The following is a 19,649-nucleotide window of genomic DNA, read 5'->3' on the forward strand; positions in this document are numbered from 1 at the left end:
TCACACTGGATGTTTATTTAATTTCACTTAAGAGAAGAACCGAGTATTCTTAAAGTGTTTTGTCATTATTTCCACTGGAGGTCTATTTAGCTTATTTATTTATTCCCTTATATTTTTACTTGAGAAAGAGATAACGTCACTCACAGGCACACCTCCCTGACACTCATGATACTTTACTACTGACAAGGTAAAGGTCCTGGTTCGTCATATTTGCCTTCTCTTGCAACCTCGGCCTTCACTGCTTGTTCTCAGCCTCGCGCTCTAAAAACCTCCTATTTTTGTGCAGCGTGAAATATTACACAGTTAAATATCACTGCGTAGAAACGCAGATTGTCGGCTTTACAATATTCTGAAGTGTGTTGTGGCTCACCTAAGGATTCGGATTTCCATGATGCGATGTGTGTTAATAAGTAGAGATGCATGTACATTTATTTCACCAAATGTAGTATTCGGATTGCGGGGATACGCTGTTTTTTTTTCATTTTCGTTGTTCTACTAATTAATGTATTACTAATACTATTATCATTATTATTATTATTATTATTATTATTATTATTATTATTATTATTATTATTATTATTATTATTATTATTATCATTGTTATTATTACTACTACTACTACTATTATTATTATTATTATTATTATTATTATTATTATTATTATTATTACTATTGTTATTATTATTATCATTATTGATATTATTATTATTATTGTTATTATTATTATTATTATTATTATTATTATTATTATTATCATTATCATTATATATTGTTATTATTATTATTATTATTATTATTATTATTATTATTATTATTGTTATCATTATTATAATCTATCATTAATATTATCATTATTATTATTACGATCATCATCACCACCACCACCACAACTATCATTACAATTTTCATCCCATTATTTTACTCCAGCAGGTGGAAGGAGCCGTATTCCTGCAGCACGTGTCGTCTCGCATCTTCACCTTCGTTGGAGAGCTGTCATATTGATAGAATTTCAGTTTCTCTAGGCAAGGAAGAATTTTAGTAAACTTATAATGCAGGAAACGTCCTATTCCTTAAGCAAGTTTAAAGAAATGAAGTGCCCTCACAGTCTTTCTCGGGAGATATGAAACACTTTGACTTTCCTTTCACTTCTATGTATTTATAAGTGGCTATTCCTGGAACATTCCCAGTAAGAACGAATCTGCTTTTTTTCACTATTGTTATAAGACTACCCACGTGCTGCTCCATCTCTTCGAAGTTTACATCAGCACAGGCTCAGCATCTGCATATTTTTCTGTCAACCAGTGCAATTCTTATGAAAAATCTAAAGCCTTTGGAGCAAAACTATTTTCCTTCTTCGATAGCGAGTAAAATGAAGGAACTAAAAGCATTGCAATGCATCCTCGACAATTCATATAACTTTCAGAGGATGACAATAGCAAAATTGTATTCATGTATACGTAGTGTAGAAGAGTTGCTCCTTCGGCTTTTACTGTAGCTGTTCTGCGGATGTAGTCAGACAAGTGTGTGAACGTCAACGACTATGGCGACTTTAACTTTCCTACATGATATTCAGAACGAATTTCGTCTTAAAGTTATCAGCTGTCGGTTCAGCAGAGCTTGACAATGTGGAGAACAATGTAAAGGTCAAATTTCCCTTCTCCGTCATTCTTCATACTCGAGGCTCGGCGCCACTTCCATCACCATCAACCTCCATCACGCCAAGCAGGACATGCAAGGCAGTACCCAAGCTTCAAGGTGTTTGCTACTTGCTGCTTGTGGATATTTGCTGTCTACATCTTCACAGTTGTCTATGGTGGGTGAGGAGCAAACAACAGGCCCATTACGGTGGTGACTGGTGCTGTCTACGGAAGCTGCCACTGGGGGTGTCCGCTGTCTAGGTGGTAGGTGAGGGGAACACACACACAGCAACGGTATGGCTCATCTTCCCTTACGGTACTCTCGACGTGTCAGCTCCATGGTGCTCCTCCGCTCCTCTTGGCTACCTCAACCACCTCCTTCACAGCTGATCTTTCTCCCTGGCAGACTGTTTTCGTTGTGGGCACTGGAGATGTCCTGACTCCTAAGCTGCCTCCTCTTTTCGCTGATTATTTTCCTCCTCGTTTTCGTTCTCCTTGCTTGCCTTATCGTTTCTTAGCACTACGTTTGTTTAGTTTAAGTCTTGCAGCCAATGGGTATAATTTGTATTTCTTTGTATGGTGTACTAATGTTGTTTCTTATGGTAACAATCAAGCACTGGTGATAATCAGGGAACTGGCACTATAGTTTTCCATGACACTGGTGTTCCCAAACGTGTAACAGTTACGCAATTTCCTTTCACTTATCCACCTCGACGTTATATTTAGCACTGACATTTCAAGAGCACTGCTTTCAGGGGTACACACATTTCTTGTCCACTTTGAGGTTGGAGAGGAAGAAGCGAGAGGCAGCAGTCAAACAGGCGTGGCTACAGGCTATAAGGACCTTGAAATTGAATATACCGGGTAAACTTTCTCCTCATTACGTCACTGGCCTTTCCAACACCCGGACAAGACCACCACAACCGCCTTGCTGCGCTCCACAGCGCCACGGTAGGCATCCTCAGCTAACTGGCTCTCATGACAAACTTATGTTCTTTGTTAACTATTTCCAGCGGTACAGGTGATTAAAATCTTAGTCAGCGAGTCTCTCTCTCTTTCTCTCTCTCTCTCTCTCTCTCTCTCTCTCTCTCTCTCTCTCTCTCTCTCTCTCTCTCTCTCTCTCTCTCTCTCTCGTCGTCGTCGTCGTCTTAGCACTACCACCAACAGTCACCGCTACCGCTAGAGCACAAACTGACCTTTTCCGCATCCTCACTGTCACCCCCCTCCCCACATACACACACTTTTTTTCTTCTTCTTATTCCTCCTCTTCCTCCTCCTATTCCTCCTCCTCCTCCTCCTCCTAATTACCAGCGTGTTCCCAGGTACTTACTTGATCGCTGGTTCTTAACGAAGTACAGGTGAAGCCGCTCCTTGAAGGTGTTCTCGTTGACGTAGTACTCAACGCGCACTCTGCAAGGACGGAGAGAGAAAGAGAGGGACGGTTAATGAGAAATCCACCTCACGATCGATACATTAATGATACAGTTGGGTTACTGTATCATTCATATAAGACACTCGAGATGAAGAGCAGATGACAATTAACACATGTCCTTCTGTGTGTGTGTGTGTGTGTGTGTGTGTGTGTGTGTGTGTGTGTGTGTGTGTGTGTGTGTTGCTTGGTTGGTTGGTCTACCTTCCTGTTCGTTCGTGTATCGATTTTCTTTGCGTTTTAGCTTCGTGGTTATTTTTATCGGAGGTATTGATTGGGATTTGCTGGTCACCCGAGGGCTTTCTGTTAATGTATGAGAGAGAGAGAGAGAGAGAGAGAGAGAGAGAGAGAGAGAGAGAGAGAGAGAGAGAGAGAGAGAGAGAGAGAGAGAGAGAGAGAGAGAGAGAGAGAGAGAGAGAGCACATGGGAAGTCAGTATTATTTATGGCCAGCAGTTCAGTGTAATATTTTTTTCCCTGCGATGAAATATTTCCCCAGCCCTCTGTTGACTCTATACGCTGCTCCCATCCGTTTCATTTTCCACTTTATCACCTCCATCCTGTACACTTCCCCTTCCTTCTCCTCTCTCCGCCCGTTCCATTTCCCTTTCCACCTCTATCTGGCCCTCTCAGTCCCTCTCCCTTCCCATGTCTCATTCCCTCTGGTGCTTTTTTCTTATTCTCCCCCTTTTGTTTCCCTTCTTCCCCTTCCCTTCACCTTTCTCCAATTTCATATCGCCTCTACAATCACTCTCCTTTTCCTATGACCCTTCCGTCCCTTACTATTCGCACCCATCCCATCATTCTCGCCGTCCTTCACCAGCCATCACAGAAGCAGAAAAATAACAAACTAGTATACGGGAGGTGAAAATGAAGGTGGACTAGTGTGTGACTGAAGAGAATGTATACAGTTATAGGAAATGGTTGGAAAATAAAACGGATGGTAATGAAAGAAAATAGTAAAAGAGATATACGAATAATAAAAGCGTCATAAATATAAATATCAAAATGCCACAGTTAATTTTGTTTATCTATATCATAAAAAAACCGCTCATAGTTATGGGAAATGCATGGAAAAAAAAGGACAAGAATTAAGAAAAGGGGAAAAACTAAAGGATTGTGAACAAAAAGACAATAATAAAAGGCTATGAATATAAGGGTAAAACTAAATGACTCGATCAACTCAACTACGTGATCTCAAGGAACGCATACAGTTACTAAACAGGGACGAACAACTAAAAAATAGCAAGAAAATGAAAGAAAATAAGCATAAGACATGAATCAGGGCGAAAAATAAATAACGGGAAAACACACGAGTCACACCCCTTTATTTTCCCCGACACGTGACATGACACCATATAACTTCAGCCATTGTGCGGCCATGAAGCAGCGGCAATATAATATACCAAGGAGTATGGGGAGGGAGGGAGGAAACCTGAGCGCCTCGACACGTGCCCCGCGACCAGGCATGGATATCAACAGAGCAACATTAATGACCCGCTCTGTTATCAGCCTGAGGTGAGAACTTCCGATGATAATGAGTGGGGAAAATGAACAAAGGTCAGACTTTTCTTTGATGTAGAGTAACGAAAACGAATATGATAGTGAGTAAAGAAAAAAATATAGAGATCGAAATATCCTTTGATAATGAGCCAAGAAAATAGACAGCACAGTTTCCATTGATGAAGAAAAAGACAATATAAAAATAATGAGTAAAGAAAAAAAAATAAAGGTCGGAAGCATCTTTGATAATGACTACAAAAAATCGATAAAGAATAATATACTTTCCGTCTTTGATAACGAGTAAAGAAAAGGATCAGCATTTCCTTTGATAACGAGGAAAGAAAACAATGGAGGCAAGAAAGTATAACGCTGCTGGGACGAAGTTTTGCTAATTAGGAGGCTTTGATAATGATGCTTCGTTAGGGGAAGGGGATTCAGGTTGATCGAGTCAGTGAAGCGTCATGTGTGTCATTTGCGTGTCGAGCTGCAGGCTGAAACGTGCTCGTATTCTTAAACCTTACAGCGTCTTATCTGTATTTTCAACAGGCTGTGGTCGTGGTTCCTTAGATGTTCAGCAGTGTATCGAAGTTTCCAGTGATAGTTTGATTATGATTCCGCACTACTCAATGGGATAGAACACCATGAAAATCCGACAATCACCTCTAAGGGCTGTGAAATTAGACGTCATGGGAACCCAAGGCGTGTTACTGCGGCGGGTGTGTGGCGTGTGCTTTGTGGCACTGTATATGGGAGTGTAAAGGCGGTGGATGGAAGGAGAGGGGATGGTACTAGGAGTGAGTTCCTAATTATATGTGGGAGTGCATTGGTCTGATTAGTGGGAAGAATGTGTGTGTGAGTGTGATTTGAAAGTGTGTGGGAATGTGTAATTTGGGGCAAGTGAAATGGGTCTGCTTTGATGCTGTGAGTATGTTTTCAGTGGTGTGTGTGTGTGTGTGCTATTGGACAGAGTAAGCAAGAAAAGTGTGATTTTAATATCGAGCGAGAAAAATGTTAACGAAAAAAGTTTTCAGTTATATTCATCTTTTCTATACGTTGAAGTCATAGGAAAGGGACACTGACGTACGTAATAAATTCTAATTAAGATTTCTACGGCGGGAAAGTAAACAAACACAAGATTTTTATAAGATGAGTAGCCATGGAAACAGTAATTAACACTAAAAGGTAATACGTGTAAAGTAAGAGCAACTACAGCAAGGATAAACAAGTAAGGGTACGAACGAGTAAAAGAGAGAGATTGATTGTGTGGCGTCAATAACATCAAATTTATATTGTCTATAAATCTGTTTAAAACGAGTCACTTCAGCAGTGAGAGGCGTTCCGTTCCTTCTAAACCAGCGGGAAAAAAAATATCAGTAAGGACAGCAAGTGAGTTAGGGAGTAAAAAAGAAATTCTTCCCACTAGTCAATGATGAGAACTGAGGTGATTGATGGCCATCTCGCTGGAAATGGATACGAAAAATAAACTAAAATAACAGAATAACAGTATAAAAATTTCCAGGAAAAGCAAAATGGAAAAAAGCAGCAAAATGAAAATAAAGGAGAACGATATAGGAAAAAAAATAAATAAATAAATAAAAGGCACAGAAGTAAAAATATGCAAATCTCTTAAAAGTAGACGGAAGTGAGGTATGAAAGTCAAGGGTGCTGTTAAAGCGTCACACACCACATGCCCTGAAACCAAAACACGATCAACATATTTATTTTTCAGATATCTGTCATACTTACAGCCGCGCCCTTCACCGTCCCTCCCCCCTTGCATCATTACACCAACCAAATCGACTGTTATATTATTCAGTAAGTTCGTGGTAGGAAAGGCGTCTATCAAATGACATGGAAAAATAGCAAGGCAGCGTCATCAGCATGCGGCAAAGGAGGTCATTTTTCTTCACTTAGTCTCGCTGTTCCACCTCCCTCATCACTCCCTCCAGTGCCTTCCTGGTCACCCTGTCTGCTCCCCTCCATCTGCTCCCCTCCGCCCTCCACCTTCACACACGTTACCCAGTATTTTTGGCACAGACACACTATCTTCGCCACTTTCCTTCAAGTAACGCCGCGCAATACTGACGTCTCCATCTCTCAAGGGACACGCATACCGAAAATAAGAAGAAAAAGACGCATACACAGAACCACGAAGACATGGGTGGGGAGGAGAGGAGAGGAGAGGAGAGGGGAGAAGGCTGCCGTTGTCGCTGCTGCTGTTGCTCCGAGATTGGGTTTTTGTCTAATGTGAGTATTCCCGAGTGGGCCACGATGACGTCACTGGGTATTATGAAGAGACCATCGACCGATTATAATACCGCACTGCCACCAGAGTTGTTATTATTATCACACATCACCATGACTGCCACTACCATCACCACCACTCTCTTCATTACCACTACTACAAATACCACCGTCATTGCCACTACTGCTTCGCCCACATCAGTCTACCATTGACTCTTAGACTTAGTTCATTATATTACAACGAATGATAATACACCTGAGTGATGCAATTGCTCTTGAGTTGATTTTCTTTAGTTTCTTCAGTAATTTCAATCCTTTTTCTCATGTTCTTTTGTTGTAAGGTTTGATAATATTAGTGGTAATGCCATGTTCCATCTTAGCCCTGGTCTTCTGTGTCTTCATTTCACGTTCATGGATTTAGTTTTATTTTCATTTTAAATGGTGAAGCATCCTGACGCTACACAAATGAACAACACTAAGAATATCGATTAAACCCAACAGGTGAAGTATATTGAATAATTTGGCCTCTTGATCTTATGCACCTTTCATTCTTCATGTCAAACCAACAAGCAAGTCCCACGCCACGACAATCATCCTTATCGACTCGCTCACCACAACATAATGACTCCTACTGTTGCCCAAGTTGCTATTTTCATCATATTACAACACCATTTTTCTTCAAGGTCATGCACAGCCAATCTTTGCTTCTTGAACCCTACTAACCCACTCCTTTACCTTTCACGTATATCATCTTTACTGTCTTTAAACTCCTTTCTCATCCTTCACTTCCCTACAGACTCAAAGTGAAAATTTTACTCCCATGATTCTTCTTAACCCCTTCAGTACATGACGCGTTTCCATATTCATTCTACTTACTATTTGATGATCTAAACAGCTTCAGAAACTTACGGGGGGGGGATTAGAATTGTGAAGACTGTTGCCATTAATCTCCTGACCTCCATAGACCATTCCTAATGTCAGTAAAATGGTCTGATCACAAACAGATCTCAAGATAACAATGTGACCCAGTATTGAAGGGGTTAACATTCGTCTTCCACCTCCCATAATCAAACGTAATTACTTCCTTTCTTTCACCAAGACATCCATCACCCGCGATCTCTTTATCACGACGTCCTCTCCCAGCTTCCCTTTATCCCAGCACGGCCCATCAGCGGCGACACGATGAAAGTATCACCTCCTGCCTGAGTTCATCTCACCCAGGAACGTCCCTCACTCTCGGCTCTCATTATTCTCCCTTTATGAGATTTAGAGACTAATAATTAACTTGGTGCCTTTTCCCCGACAATGTCTCATCTGCTCTACTTCGTGCTGGGCTTCTCTCTCTCTCTCTCTCTCTCTCTCTCTCTCTCTCTCTCTCTCTCTCTCTCTCTCTCTCTACTGACGCCACAGGAAAGAGCAAAACAATGTGTGTCTTCATAATACTTCTCACTTTCTCTCTTCACATATATTTCACACACTCCCATCATATCATTCACACTTGGCCTCCAAGATTTCTGTCCACTTGTTCCGCCTGTCCACCTGGCCGTCTATTCCTATCATTCTTACCCGCATGTCCAAAGTCTTAAGTTATATTCGGCGTCCACATGAATGTCAGATAAGTGAAGGAGACATACTTCTCGTCCTAATGAATTGCCTCTGCTTTGTTGTCTTGCATCATCAACATTGTTTTTGCCATCGACTACCGGGGTTCATGTGGCAAAGATTTCCGTTCGCTCGCTCATCCACGCATCTATTTTTTTTTCGTATTTAGTTTTTGTTTCCTTCCCTCTTCGTGCAGCTTTGTTCCCTGGGGAGATTATCGGGAAAAGAAACAAAAGAGACAGCGCAGAAAAGAGAAAAGAAAGGAAGGTAAACAAAGTGTGAGGGAAAGATAAGAAATAAGAGGGAAAGACGCAAAAATTGATAGAAAAATGTACTGTTATGCCAATATGACTTTCTTTCTTTCTTTCTTTCTTTCTTTCTTTCTCTCTCTCTCTCTCTCTCTCTCTCTCTCTCTTACTGGAAGATGGTGGGGAAAGTTTGTCGTACGTGTCCTTAATAACAGTGATCGGTAAATATTATTAATATTTATAACAGGACGAAACCCATCTAAAATTAAACCAATATTTCTTAACACCACTTCTTGCTCTTCCCCAAGTCTTGCATACTTGACAATAAATCCTAACGAGTGTGTATCTTCATGTCTAAACTCATAATTTAACTTCCAATAGCTTTTAAACGAGTAACACTTCCAGTACTCTCCTTAAAAGAATAATACAGCTACATGCACTAGAGTGAGTTATTACCATCAAAATATCTACTGCGCAAAATCATATGGATTGTGGAAGGCAAAACTAACCAATGCCTGCTTATTCTACGGCTCATTCCACACCAACTCTGCCGACCCTCTTCAATTCGTTCACCTGAATGAGCTGCTGGGACGTGGGTGGAAGGGGAAGCATTCACGGGTGAGCTGCACCGCCCTCACCTCGGCTACCTTCAAACGGGGCCAAAGATGTCGATAAAAATAGAGATGAAAAACGGGAAGGAGTACGAAAGGAGGGGGACACGAAAAGGGAAGGACGAAGAGAAGGGGAAGAGAATAAGTTTAATCACGAGAGAGAGAGAGAGAGAGAGAGAGAGAGAGAGAGAGAGAGAGAGAGAGAGAGAGAGAGAGAGAGAGAGAGAGAGAGAGAGAGAGAGAGAGAGAGAGACATAAAAATCACTCGACATGCGGAAAGGTGGAGGAAATACGAAGGAAATCCAGCCCGTACCGATCCGTCCTCCACCACGCTCACCTCCACACAGCTGCCAACCTGCCGGGCTGCAACAGGTGTGGGTCCGAGCGTGGAGGGAGAGTGGGCGGCAGCAACAAGTCATGGGCGCAAACATGGGATTAGATTGCCCCATGCTCGACTCTGCTAACATGTCACGAAGGATAACACGCTTGGCTGACCTTTCACGCTTTCCCACTCTTCTACACTCCTCCTTCACACTTATCCACGCCTGTACAGGTGCAATACACTCGTACACACATCCAGACATTTAAAAACAACACTTATCTTCGTATCTATGAATTAATCTTTTCTCTATTTTTCTTTTAGGATTTGCACCTCAGTGGATGTTTTTATCGTTTTTTTTGTGTGTTTTAGTTGGCTCATTTTCAATAATAATAATAATAATAATAATAATAATAATAATAATAATAATAATAATAATAATAATAATGCACATATAGACAAACAAACGTCTATGTGTGCAGGAAAGCAAAAATGTCAACGAAAAATAAAGGAGAATATAAGGTTTGTAGTTCATAATAAGAAAGTAATGACCAAGAACTCCCGGGACGACCAGTGGGCGAAGTGTAACGGCGGGAACACACCGGTATAAGTGAATGTGGGTTGACAGGACCGAAGAGTTTGTTTTGCTAATGAGGCTAATATTGCACTGAAGGGAAAAGGACGACGAGATACTCCACAAACACTTTAAAAGAGGACGACGAAAAAGAACTCAGAAGAAAAAAACAACAACAGCAAAGGACTTTTTCATGAAAGAGAAAAAAAGACGAGAAAAATCATGAAAAGCAAAGAGTTTTCCTGAAAACATAAAAGAATATAGATAAAAACTGAATATTTACACTCGGTATTAAATTCACACCTACTCACTTTCTACATCTTTCAAGGAAGACTTTTCTTCTTAACTGTTTATACGACACGAAGAAAAAGAAAATAAAGTAAAAAGTTAGCAAGGAGATACAAAACACCTCGGGATACCTAACCTTCCCCTTGTTCTGCACAAAGACACAACAGACACTCGTTTTTCACAATTTTCACTTGTTTAACATTAAGCGCTCCTTTTACCATCCTTCTCCTTTATCTCCCACCTTCTTGCAATCTCCCTCTCACCTTCTTTACCTATTCTTTTTCATTCCTCCTACTTTTTATTCGCATGTATTTCCAGCCATTTTTCCTTTTACCCTTTTCGTCTACACATCCCTCTCTTCCTCCTACTTCTCCTGCTCCTCCTCTTGCTCTTCCTTTTCCTCCTCATTCTCCTCTTTCTCCTTCTTCTTCTCCTCCTCCTTCTTCTTTTCCTCCTCATCCTCCTTCTCTTTCCCTTTCTCCCACTTCGATTCCTTCCCTTCACAATTGGTACCGGCATCTGCACGACAGAAATGAGCTACAAACATGAAACCTAAGAGTACAAGAATAATCCTTTGTCTCTAATAATAATGGCAAGCTCATCCTCTTAAGGTTTCTCTCTGATGTGGCAAGATTTAAGATGATTATGCTTTGTGTAAGGTTATATTTCTAGAAAATAGAGGACGTAAGTGTATTTTTACATTTACACACATACAAACACATACATAAACACACAGACACACATGGACACACGGATACACAGACACACATGCATATTTATTCATTTACTTATTATTTCTAGTTATTGTTATTTCATTTTCCTATCTCAACAAAAGAGAAAATAATATGAAAAAGTAACATTCACCAGTCTTTTTTTCCGCATTTTTTTCCTTCTTTTACCGTATGTTGGAAGTAAAAAGTTCGTCAGGTTTTTGCGACAGTTCATTTTCTGTGCCACTAGCCGTAAACATTAACTCAAAGAAAACGTGGGACGAGTGGAGGCTGCCTTGTTGACTCCCAATATTGAACCTTTATTTTTTTTTCTCCTCCACCCCCCCCCTCTCTCTCTCTCTCTCTCTCTCTCTCTCTCTCTCTCTCTTCCATCTAGTAACTCCCCGTCAAGCTTTTCCCTTTTATCGTGAGAATAAAATAGTATCTTGTACGAATAACAAGTTAGAGAGAGAGAGAGAGAGAGAGAGAGAGAGAGAGAGAGAGAGAGAGAGAGAGAGAGAGAGAGAGAGAGAGAGAGAGAGAGAGAGAGAGAGAGAGAGAGAGAGAGAGAACAAGCTAAAGAAAGATCTAGTGAGACAGACATCCAGTTTTTTGAAGGCACACAGCTCTGAATAGTTTCCTTAAATAGACCGTGATTTACGTTTACCCTCTGGTCCCACTTTATGCAAACACCCATTGTGCTTAAAACGCCCTCTGTGCCTGCTTCTTTGTCTCCGTCAGCCCGGTACTACTGAGTGATGTCAACCTTAACTTAAACCTTCACTGGCCCGCCGAGGTCTCAGTGTTCCGTGGGACGCTGTAAAGGGCGAGCTGTTCCTGGCTTCTCTGTGGCTAATTCTCGGGGTATTAATCAACGATATCAGAAGGACAGGAAGATCATGGAGCCAATATACGAGACTTGGAGGACAAGTGGAAATGACGTTAGGTTATACTGAATTGGAAAGTAATTTTTGTTTGGACGGTATTAATACGTACGCTGGAAATTTATGTTGGCTTTGTATTGATAAACTGTTAACTAGAATTAGGTAATGTTATACTTGGAAAGGATGTTTGGCTAGTTATGTAGTTTTGATAAGGCAGAAACTCGTGTTGGGTAAGATGATATTAAGCTAAAATTATGTTTTGGCTACAAAATATTGATATAATGATAAGTACCCCCTTAAGCCCATAAATTCCCGTGAAAAGCCCACATGGTATAAATTAAAAGAAAAAGGAATATTAGGGAATGAATGGTGATGTCTAGAATTTTATGAAATGTTTGTCAATCCAGAAAATAATGTCAGATAGGGCAATATTAGTAAACAGCAAACTAGAAAATGAAATTCCATGTTATTATGATTGTGACTGAATGAAATACCGTTAGGAAATATAAATGACCTGGCAAGTAAGGTTGTGTAGCGTTAATAAATGAAAAAAATGACATCAAACTGTGTCAATGCACCAGAAAATAAATTTTGATCGTATTAATAAAGCATAGATCGACGAAAAAAAAGGCAAGCACTGATGAAATAGAAAATAACGTGATATGAAATTAATAAACCGGAAAATAAGAGAGAGAGAGAGAGAGAGAGAGAGAGAGAGAGAGAGAGAGAGAGAGAGAGAGAGAGAGAGAGAGAGAGAGAGAGAGAGAGAGAGAGAGAGAGAGAGAGAGAGAATCAACCTCAGCCTCAACCAGCATGTCATTGGGGTCGTAATGTGGACACACCAAGACCAGAAATCAATAGGTCGTTCAATTAAGTGGAGCAATGATGCTGCCTCGTTGACCGTCACGACCCTTTGTGGCGCCAATCTGTACCGCATGAAGAGGAGGAAGAAGAGGAAGAGGAAAAGGAGGATGGTGTGTGTATGGGGTGGCTAGGAGAGTTCCTCACCAAACGTTTTACACAACAATATGATTACAAAAAAACAACAACTAGGACACCACCGCCACCACCACAACCACCACTACCACCACCGCCAACACCACCACCACCACCATGAACAACAATAACAACAAATAACATAACTAAATAATATCAATAACTGTAAAGTCACCATGAAAAGATGAGTCAGTCACCTTACAAACAAAGAGACGTGTGCAATAGACAGGGAGAACTTCCGCGTTAATCACAAACACATTAAGGACATCCGTAGCAATAAAACCCGCCGTTAATATATCATTCTCAAGCGATAATAGTGATAAAATTCCAACTTTTCTGCCATTAATATAAAAAAAAAAAATTCAGAATGTGTTTGCTTCTCGTATATCAAATTCCACTGTTTACTGACTTGTTTGATAAATAGACGTCTAATTTCAGTGATTTTCATGGTACAAGTCCTCAGTTTCCATCATAATGTAGTTTTATCATAAGTCATCCTCCCCAACGCACACACATGCTAGGGAAGAGAGTATATCCATACCTTTGATAACGAGGAAGCTTGTTAAAATAAGGGACGGCGTGGGCAGCGGGTGGATGAAATGGGAGAACTATAAGGTTACAGGGGACGAGGGAAATTCATCTCTATTGAGCGTAACTCGGACGTGATATAGTTTGTTAAATGAAAACGTAAAGAAAATTAGTAAGATCATTTTTTCTTTCTGAAGCAACTGACATTTCGTTTAAAAAAAAATTCAAACACGTAATTTTATTCAAAGTCTCAACTGTCTTATTAAACACAGACTTAATTCACATTCCCGCTTTTGTTTTCTCCCAAAGTTACAGTAATAAGTAGTTACATTTGATTTCATGGAACATAAGCAAAAGAAACGTTAGGAGTAAATATCTCCACCAAAAAAATGTAGTCGTTTTACCCATTACAGTGTCTGGGTCTCTTCATATTAGCTGGTCTGTCAGTAAATGATTTCGTACGAGATAGAAGAAAGAACAGGAATGATAAAAGGAGAAAGGATATGAAAGTAGCAGGAGGATGGACTGTATAATAGAAGTGAAACGACGTTCTGTGATGAATGCCTGGAAACATGAAACAAGAATATTAAACTGTAAAGATGAAACGGAAACTGCGAGAGAGAGAGAGAGAGAGAGAGAGAGAGAGAGAGAGAGAGAGAGAGAGAGAGAGAGAGAGAGAGAGAGAGAGAGAGAGAGAGAGAGAGAGAGAGAGAGAGAGAGAGAGAGAGAGAGAGAGAGAGAGAGAGAGAGAGAGAGAGAGAGAGAGAGAGAGAGAGAGAGAGAGAGAGAGAGAGATGCCAAGATAAGGGTTCTAAATTGTGATTTAAAAGCTTTCTCACAACTCTTTGGCAAGACAACTCACCCAAATCCTCCCCGACGCATCCATTCAACTTAAGAGGCAAAACGCATGATGTAGTGGACATGTGACTCCACTTTCCACTACTTTTCCTCCTGGCATGAAGACTGAGGATCCCTTTTAACCTTAAAGTCTTCCACCTAAGTCAAGGTCACGTGCCTCAGAGTCAAGTGTTGGCAGGGTCTCCTCAACACTCAAAGTTTACTTAGTTTCCTGATGGGAGTGATGAAGAAAATCAGAGAAAGAGGAAAATGATGAAAGAACGTGAAAGTCTTGTTTGTACAGTGAAGATAAAAGATAAAAACGTCGCCTTTACAAAAACAAATTGCTTCATCTTCATAATTTTCAAATGTAAAGGAGAAAAGTTGATGTGAACTTTTGGCCACTCACACCCAGGCCATGACAAAGGCAACTATGACGCTAGGTACGATGCGTGAGGCTGAGATAAAAGATAAAACAAAACAACAATGCTCTCGCTAAAGATGAGGAAAAATTGCAATTGTGACGATAACATGAAACGAAACTAAAGTGTTGACAAACAGGAATGAAGGCTGAAGGCAAGACAACAGGATACAAACAGAAGGAGGGTGATGACTGCTGAGGCTGAAGTAAAAATAAAACCATGAGGGAATAAAATTCATAAATACTGAGTTCAGTGCACTTGAAAGCGATTCCATTCATTGTAATTAAATCAATCTTTACATAATTTAAAATAGAATGACAAATACACCAACAATATGAGTTATTGATAATAGAGGAGAGAGAGAGAGAGAGAGAGAGAGAGAGAGAGAGAGAGAGAGAGAGAGAGAGAGAGAGAGAGAGAGAGAGAGAGAGAGAGAGAGAGAGAGAGAGAGAGAGAGAGAGAGAGAGAGAGAGAGAGGAGAGGAGAGGAGAGGTGAAAACCCCTGCTTGCCAATTGTGTTAATTCTTTTACAACAAAGCATTTTCTCCATAATGAGCTTCATCTCTTTAGACAGTTTTGCTTCCACTGCAGTCTCACAAATGGAATCTGCAGCGTAAAAAATACAAAATGAAACTTTTCTCCTCTTTATTTATAACGCATGTTGAGGCAAACAATATTTTTACGGTACTCTGAATGTTAACCAAGAAAAACAAAAGCAGTAAAATGTTTGAGCTGATAAACAGATATTGTCTTTCCAGGGAATACACGCTGTCGTCTGCCAAACACCACTGTTACTCTGGTGATGGTGATCTTTACAGGGATCATTGCAGGGAAACATGAAAACACTACTGTAAGAGTGAAGGTTGTCGGGTGTTTGAGATCATCACGACAACCCTCACAGGTCTCACACGATCTTCCATCTTCCCATGACCAGCGGTCAGCACGTGAAAGGCTTCGTCCTAAGCTCGTGAAGGGAACAATGCCCCGTAAATGAAGACAAAAGAGGCAATTTAGCTCGAGTACTGTGACATGCTATTAGTCTCAACTGTGAAAATGTGTATATATAGGGACGTGTGCGTTAAGAAAAACAATTTATACTCAACCGAATTATACACACACACACACACACACACACACACACACACACACACACACACACACACACACACACACACACACACACACTACATTGATCGCCCCATAACAAACCTGTCTCCCTTATCTAATGACGTCAGTATACAAAGCGGTGTTAGATGTTTATTGCTACACTCATCAGCTTCCCGATCTTGCCACATTAACAAAGCAAACCACGGCTACACTCTTCAACTTTTTTAATCTCCTATAAGATAGCACCTGACATCGGGCATCAAAGTATATAAAAAGACTCAATGAGTGTGTCAGATCCAACAGGGCATAGCTAAAGAGATATTAACCAAAATTTGAAGTGTCTTGGCAAACGAAAACTCTTGCCATTACGAAAGGCGGCAGAAAATTTTGGTAGTGACACGCATAATTCGTTCCTTTATGACGTTCCTTTAAATGTATAATCTCGACCAGAGTCTTCATCTTGCTCTACATCGCTTGAAGACGAAAAGTTTAGTGTGCATAGTGTGGAAGCACCATTTGCCATTCTTTCAAGACTAAGAAGAAAGAGAATAATATTGAGTCTAACAAAGTAAAGAAAACTCAGAAACGAAAACTAGAAGTGGCTCAAAATCAAATACTTAAATGAATGAAAAGAGCCAAATGAAGAGACAGATCAACACTGAGCCTTAGATGGAGAGTTAGAAGTAGGAAAAGTTTTAAAGGAAGTGTAAAAAAGAAGATTGCAGCTGTTTCGTCGCGCAGAGAGAAGACCCTGTGTGTGTGACAAGGTAATGGATATGGAAGTGGAGGGAAAAAAGGCCCCGAAGGAATAGGGTACGCCAAGTAGGTACAGTGAAAAGGCTGCCAAGAAATAGCAACCTCATACAGAAATGGGTCAAAGTATAAGGAGGAAGATGGAGAAGAAGAAGAAAAAGAAGAAGAAGAAAGAAAATGAAGAAAGAAAAAGAAGAAAGAAAAAGAAGAAAAAGAAGAAAGAAAAAGAAGAAAAAAAAGAAAAGAAAAAGGAAAAGAAGAAAAGAAGAAGAAGAAGAAGAAGAAGAAGAAGAAGAAGAAGAAGAAGAAGAAGAAAATGATGAAAAAACAATAAAGAAGACGAAGAACATCACCACCACCTCCACCACCACAACTATCAACAAACACAAAACAAGAACAAGAAAAAAAAGAAAACAAAGAAACAATTCAAATAGCAACACACACACACACACACACACACACACACACACACACACACACACACACACACACACACACACACACACACACACACACATACTACTACGTTGCAAATGTGATTGGTGGATTGGATCTGCGGCCTCAGTGCAATTGCGGGTAATAAGAGAAATGGGATGAGATGTTCCTGTGTGCGTGAGAGAGTGGTATAGAGTGATGCTGCAGGGCGCCCCGGAAGAGATGAAGAGTGCGTGATAAAGAAAATGGAGGAGCAGAAAAAACATAATAGAAAGAAACAAGGAAGAAAAGATATACAGACCCACAGATTGCGTTTTTTTTTCTGTTTAGTAGATCATTTTCTTCTCTCTTTCTCAGTATAGCGTTCATTCTTCCCAACAGCGTCTCAATAAGGCCACGTCATTGTCTCCAGCACTCACATAAGACAAAGGTACTCATCAATGCAAATCAATTCTCCTTTCCTTCCGTCCCCACCACCCAAAGAAATAATGAACAAAAACAACAACAGAATAAAAATAGAATGAGACAAAGGAAAGAGATAAATAGCTCAGTGTACTCTAGAAGGATGCAGAATTACAAAACTTAACCAACGTATCCATATCATATCTTTTATTGTTTACTGAAGAATGTAACTAGGAAGCGCAAAAGAAAATACATAAAGAAATAAACAAGAGAAACGAAAGAAAGTAAGTAAACACGACTCTCAACAAAAGAGAAGACTCAGAACTAAAGTGAATTAAGAGAAAAGAAAGACATGGAGAGACAGAAACGAGGAGAGACAAAGACAAAGTGGGGGAAGAAACCAACCAACCACAGACCTGCAGGACAAAAGTAATGAACCAATGAGGAGCAAGATTTCATTGTGTCTTGCACCGAAACACAACAACATCAATTGCGTGACCAGCCAATGAGAAGACAAGACGTGCGTGGGGACAACCAATAGGAAACCCTTATTTTCTTCCTAATATCTAAAGGACGTGAATGAATTTGTGCGTGTGTGCGTGAGCAAGGGTTCAAAAGAGATCAGAAAAAAAAGAGAGAAATGACTTCCGATCAGATATGAACATCAGGATAGGCTTTTGAAAAAGAAAAAAAAAACATGAATGAGAATGATTTGAAATTGGATGTCAATAAGTCATTTCTTTTTAAAGAGGGAGAGAGAGAGAGAGAGAGAGAGAGAGAGAGAGAGAGAGAGAGAGAGAGAGAGAGAGAGAGAGAGAGAGAGAGAGAGAGAGAGAGAGAGAGAGAGAACAGGACAATTAATATTCGTATACATAATTAAAAATAATGAAACTGTATTTGCTATCAATTACCAGAACAAATACCTAAATATAAACACTATCTCTCTCTCTCTCTCTCTCTCTCTCTCTCTCTCTCTCTCTCTCTCTCTGTCTGTCTCTCCCCGGAACACACTCTCTTCAGGTGAACCATTGTTACCTGTGTTGAAGAGGATAGAGAGAGGGCAGGAAGTACTGAAGTGTTATGAAAGAATATTGGAGGAGGAGGAGGAGGAGGAGGAGGCACATCCAGAACACTATGGGCGGATGTGACAGACTAGGGAAGAGGGTCAAGCACACTCAGACCTTGGTCGTGTCTGGGGCTTTGTTGGATAGACACGAGGCACCGGTGAACCAGGTACCACCACATCCAACCCTTCTCACCATGCGACGCCCATCCCGCCCACCTCTCCAGGCTGCGAGGGCTTCTTCACCTAATAAAGCCTTTTTTTCTTCCTTTGCTACATTTTTCTCTCGATCGACTAGGTCCCTTTTGAAGTCTTCGGTCTTATACTTTACCGTGATTTTTTCTCTTCTTTCTCTATATTTTTCTTATCTTCGTTTATGTGCTTTATATATAAGAGCGCCTCGGGCTGTTTGTCCTCGGTAAATCACCCAATATTTACTTTCCTTCGATAGATTTTTTTCACCATTTAGTAATCCTTATTTGTGTGTGTGTGTGTGTGTGTGTGTGTGTGTGTGTGTGTGTGTGTGTGTGTGTGTGTGTGTGTGTGTGTGTGTGTGTGTGTGTGTGTGTGTGTGTGTGGTATAACGATGCTGAGATGTTTTTATTTCTACGTTACTTGAAGGATAAGTAAGGCCATAAGAACATAAATTATTTAGAGAGGCTCCAACAAACCATACGACTTACACGTGTCTATCTCCACCTAGAACCACATTCATATCTTTTTTCTTATCTTCAAAAGCTTCCAGACGGCTACGCACTAAAAACCTGATTAACAAGTCTGTTGCATTTATCTACCACGCCTTTTTAGAAACATCTTTTTCTTACATCATTTTTTAATATAACTTTGAGAACGTTATTTCGTGTCTTATCCTGATATATTAACTCCTTTAATACTGGAACACATTTTTACCTGAAGATTTGTGTAAGATAAGACGATTTTATTGACATTAGAAAGGGTGTATGGAGGTCAAAAGATTAATAGCCACAGTCTTCATTATTTCAATCCCCACATTTAAGTTTCTGAAGCTGTATAAAATAATCAGATATTAAATGGAAAGAA

At 40.2% G+C, this 19,649-nt stretch overlaps 1 protein-coding gene across 23 annotated transcripts in view; it reads right to left on the reverse strand.

Annotated features, from left to right (window-relative positions):
- The window catches only part of LOC123519872 (potassium channel subfamily T member 2-like), a 624,454-nt gene that overhangs the window by 154,836 nt on the left and 449,969 nt on the right, over positions 1 to 19,649 (reverse strand). For all 23 annotated transcript variants that reach the window (XM_045281480.1, XM_045281479.1, XM_045281478.1 and 20 more), the window contains one exon: positions 2,968 to 3,047. In XM_045281480.1, the coding sequence (XP_045137415.1) occupies positions 2,968 to 3,047 (80 nt within the window). The remainder of the gene's footprint in view (positions 1 to 2,967; positions 3,048 to 19,649) is intronic.

This window comes from Portunus trituberculatus, chromosome 46 (genome assembly GCF_017591435.1).
Source record: "Portunus trituberculatus isolate SZX2019 chromosome 46, ASM1759143v1, whole genome shotgun sequence".
NCBI classification, from domain to species: domain Eukaryota; kingdom Metazoa; phylum Arthropoda; class Malacostraca; order Decapoda; family Portunidae; genus Portunus; species Portunus trituberculatus.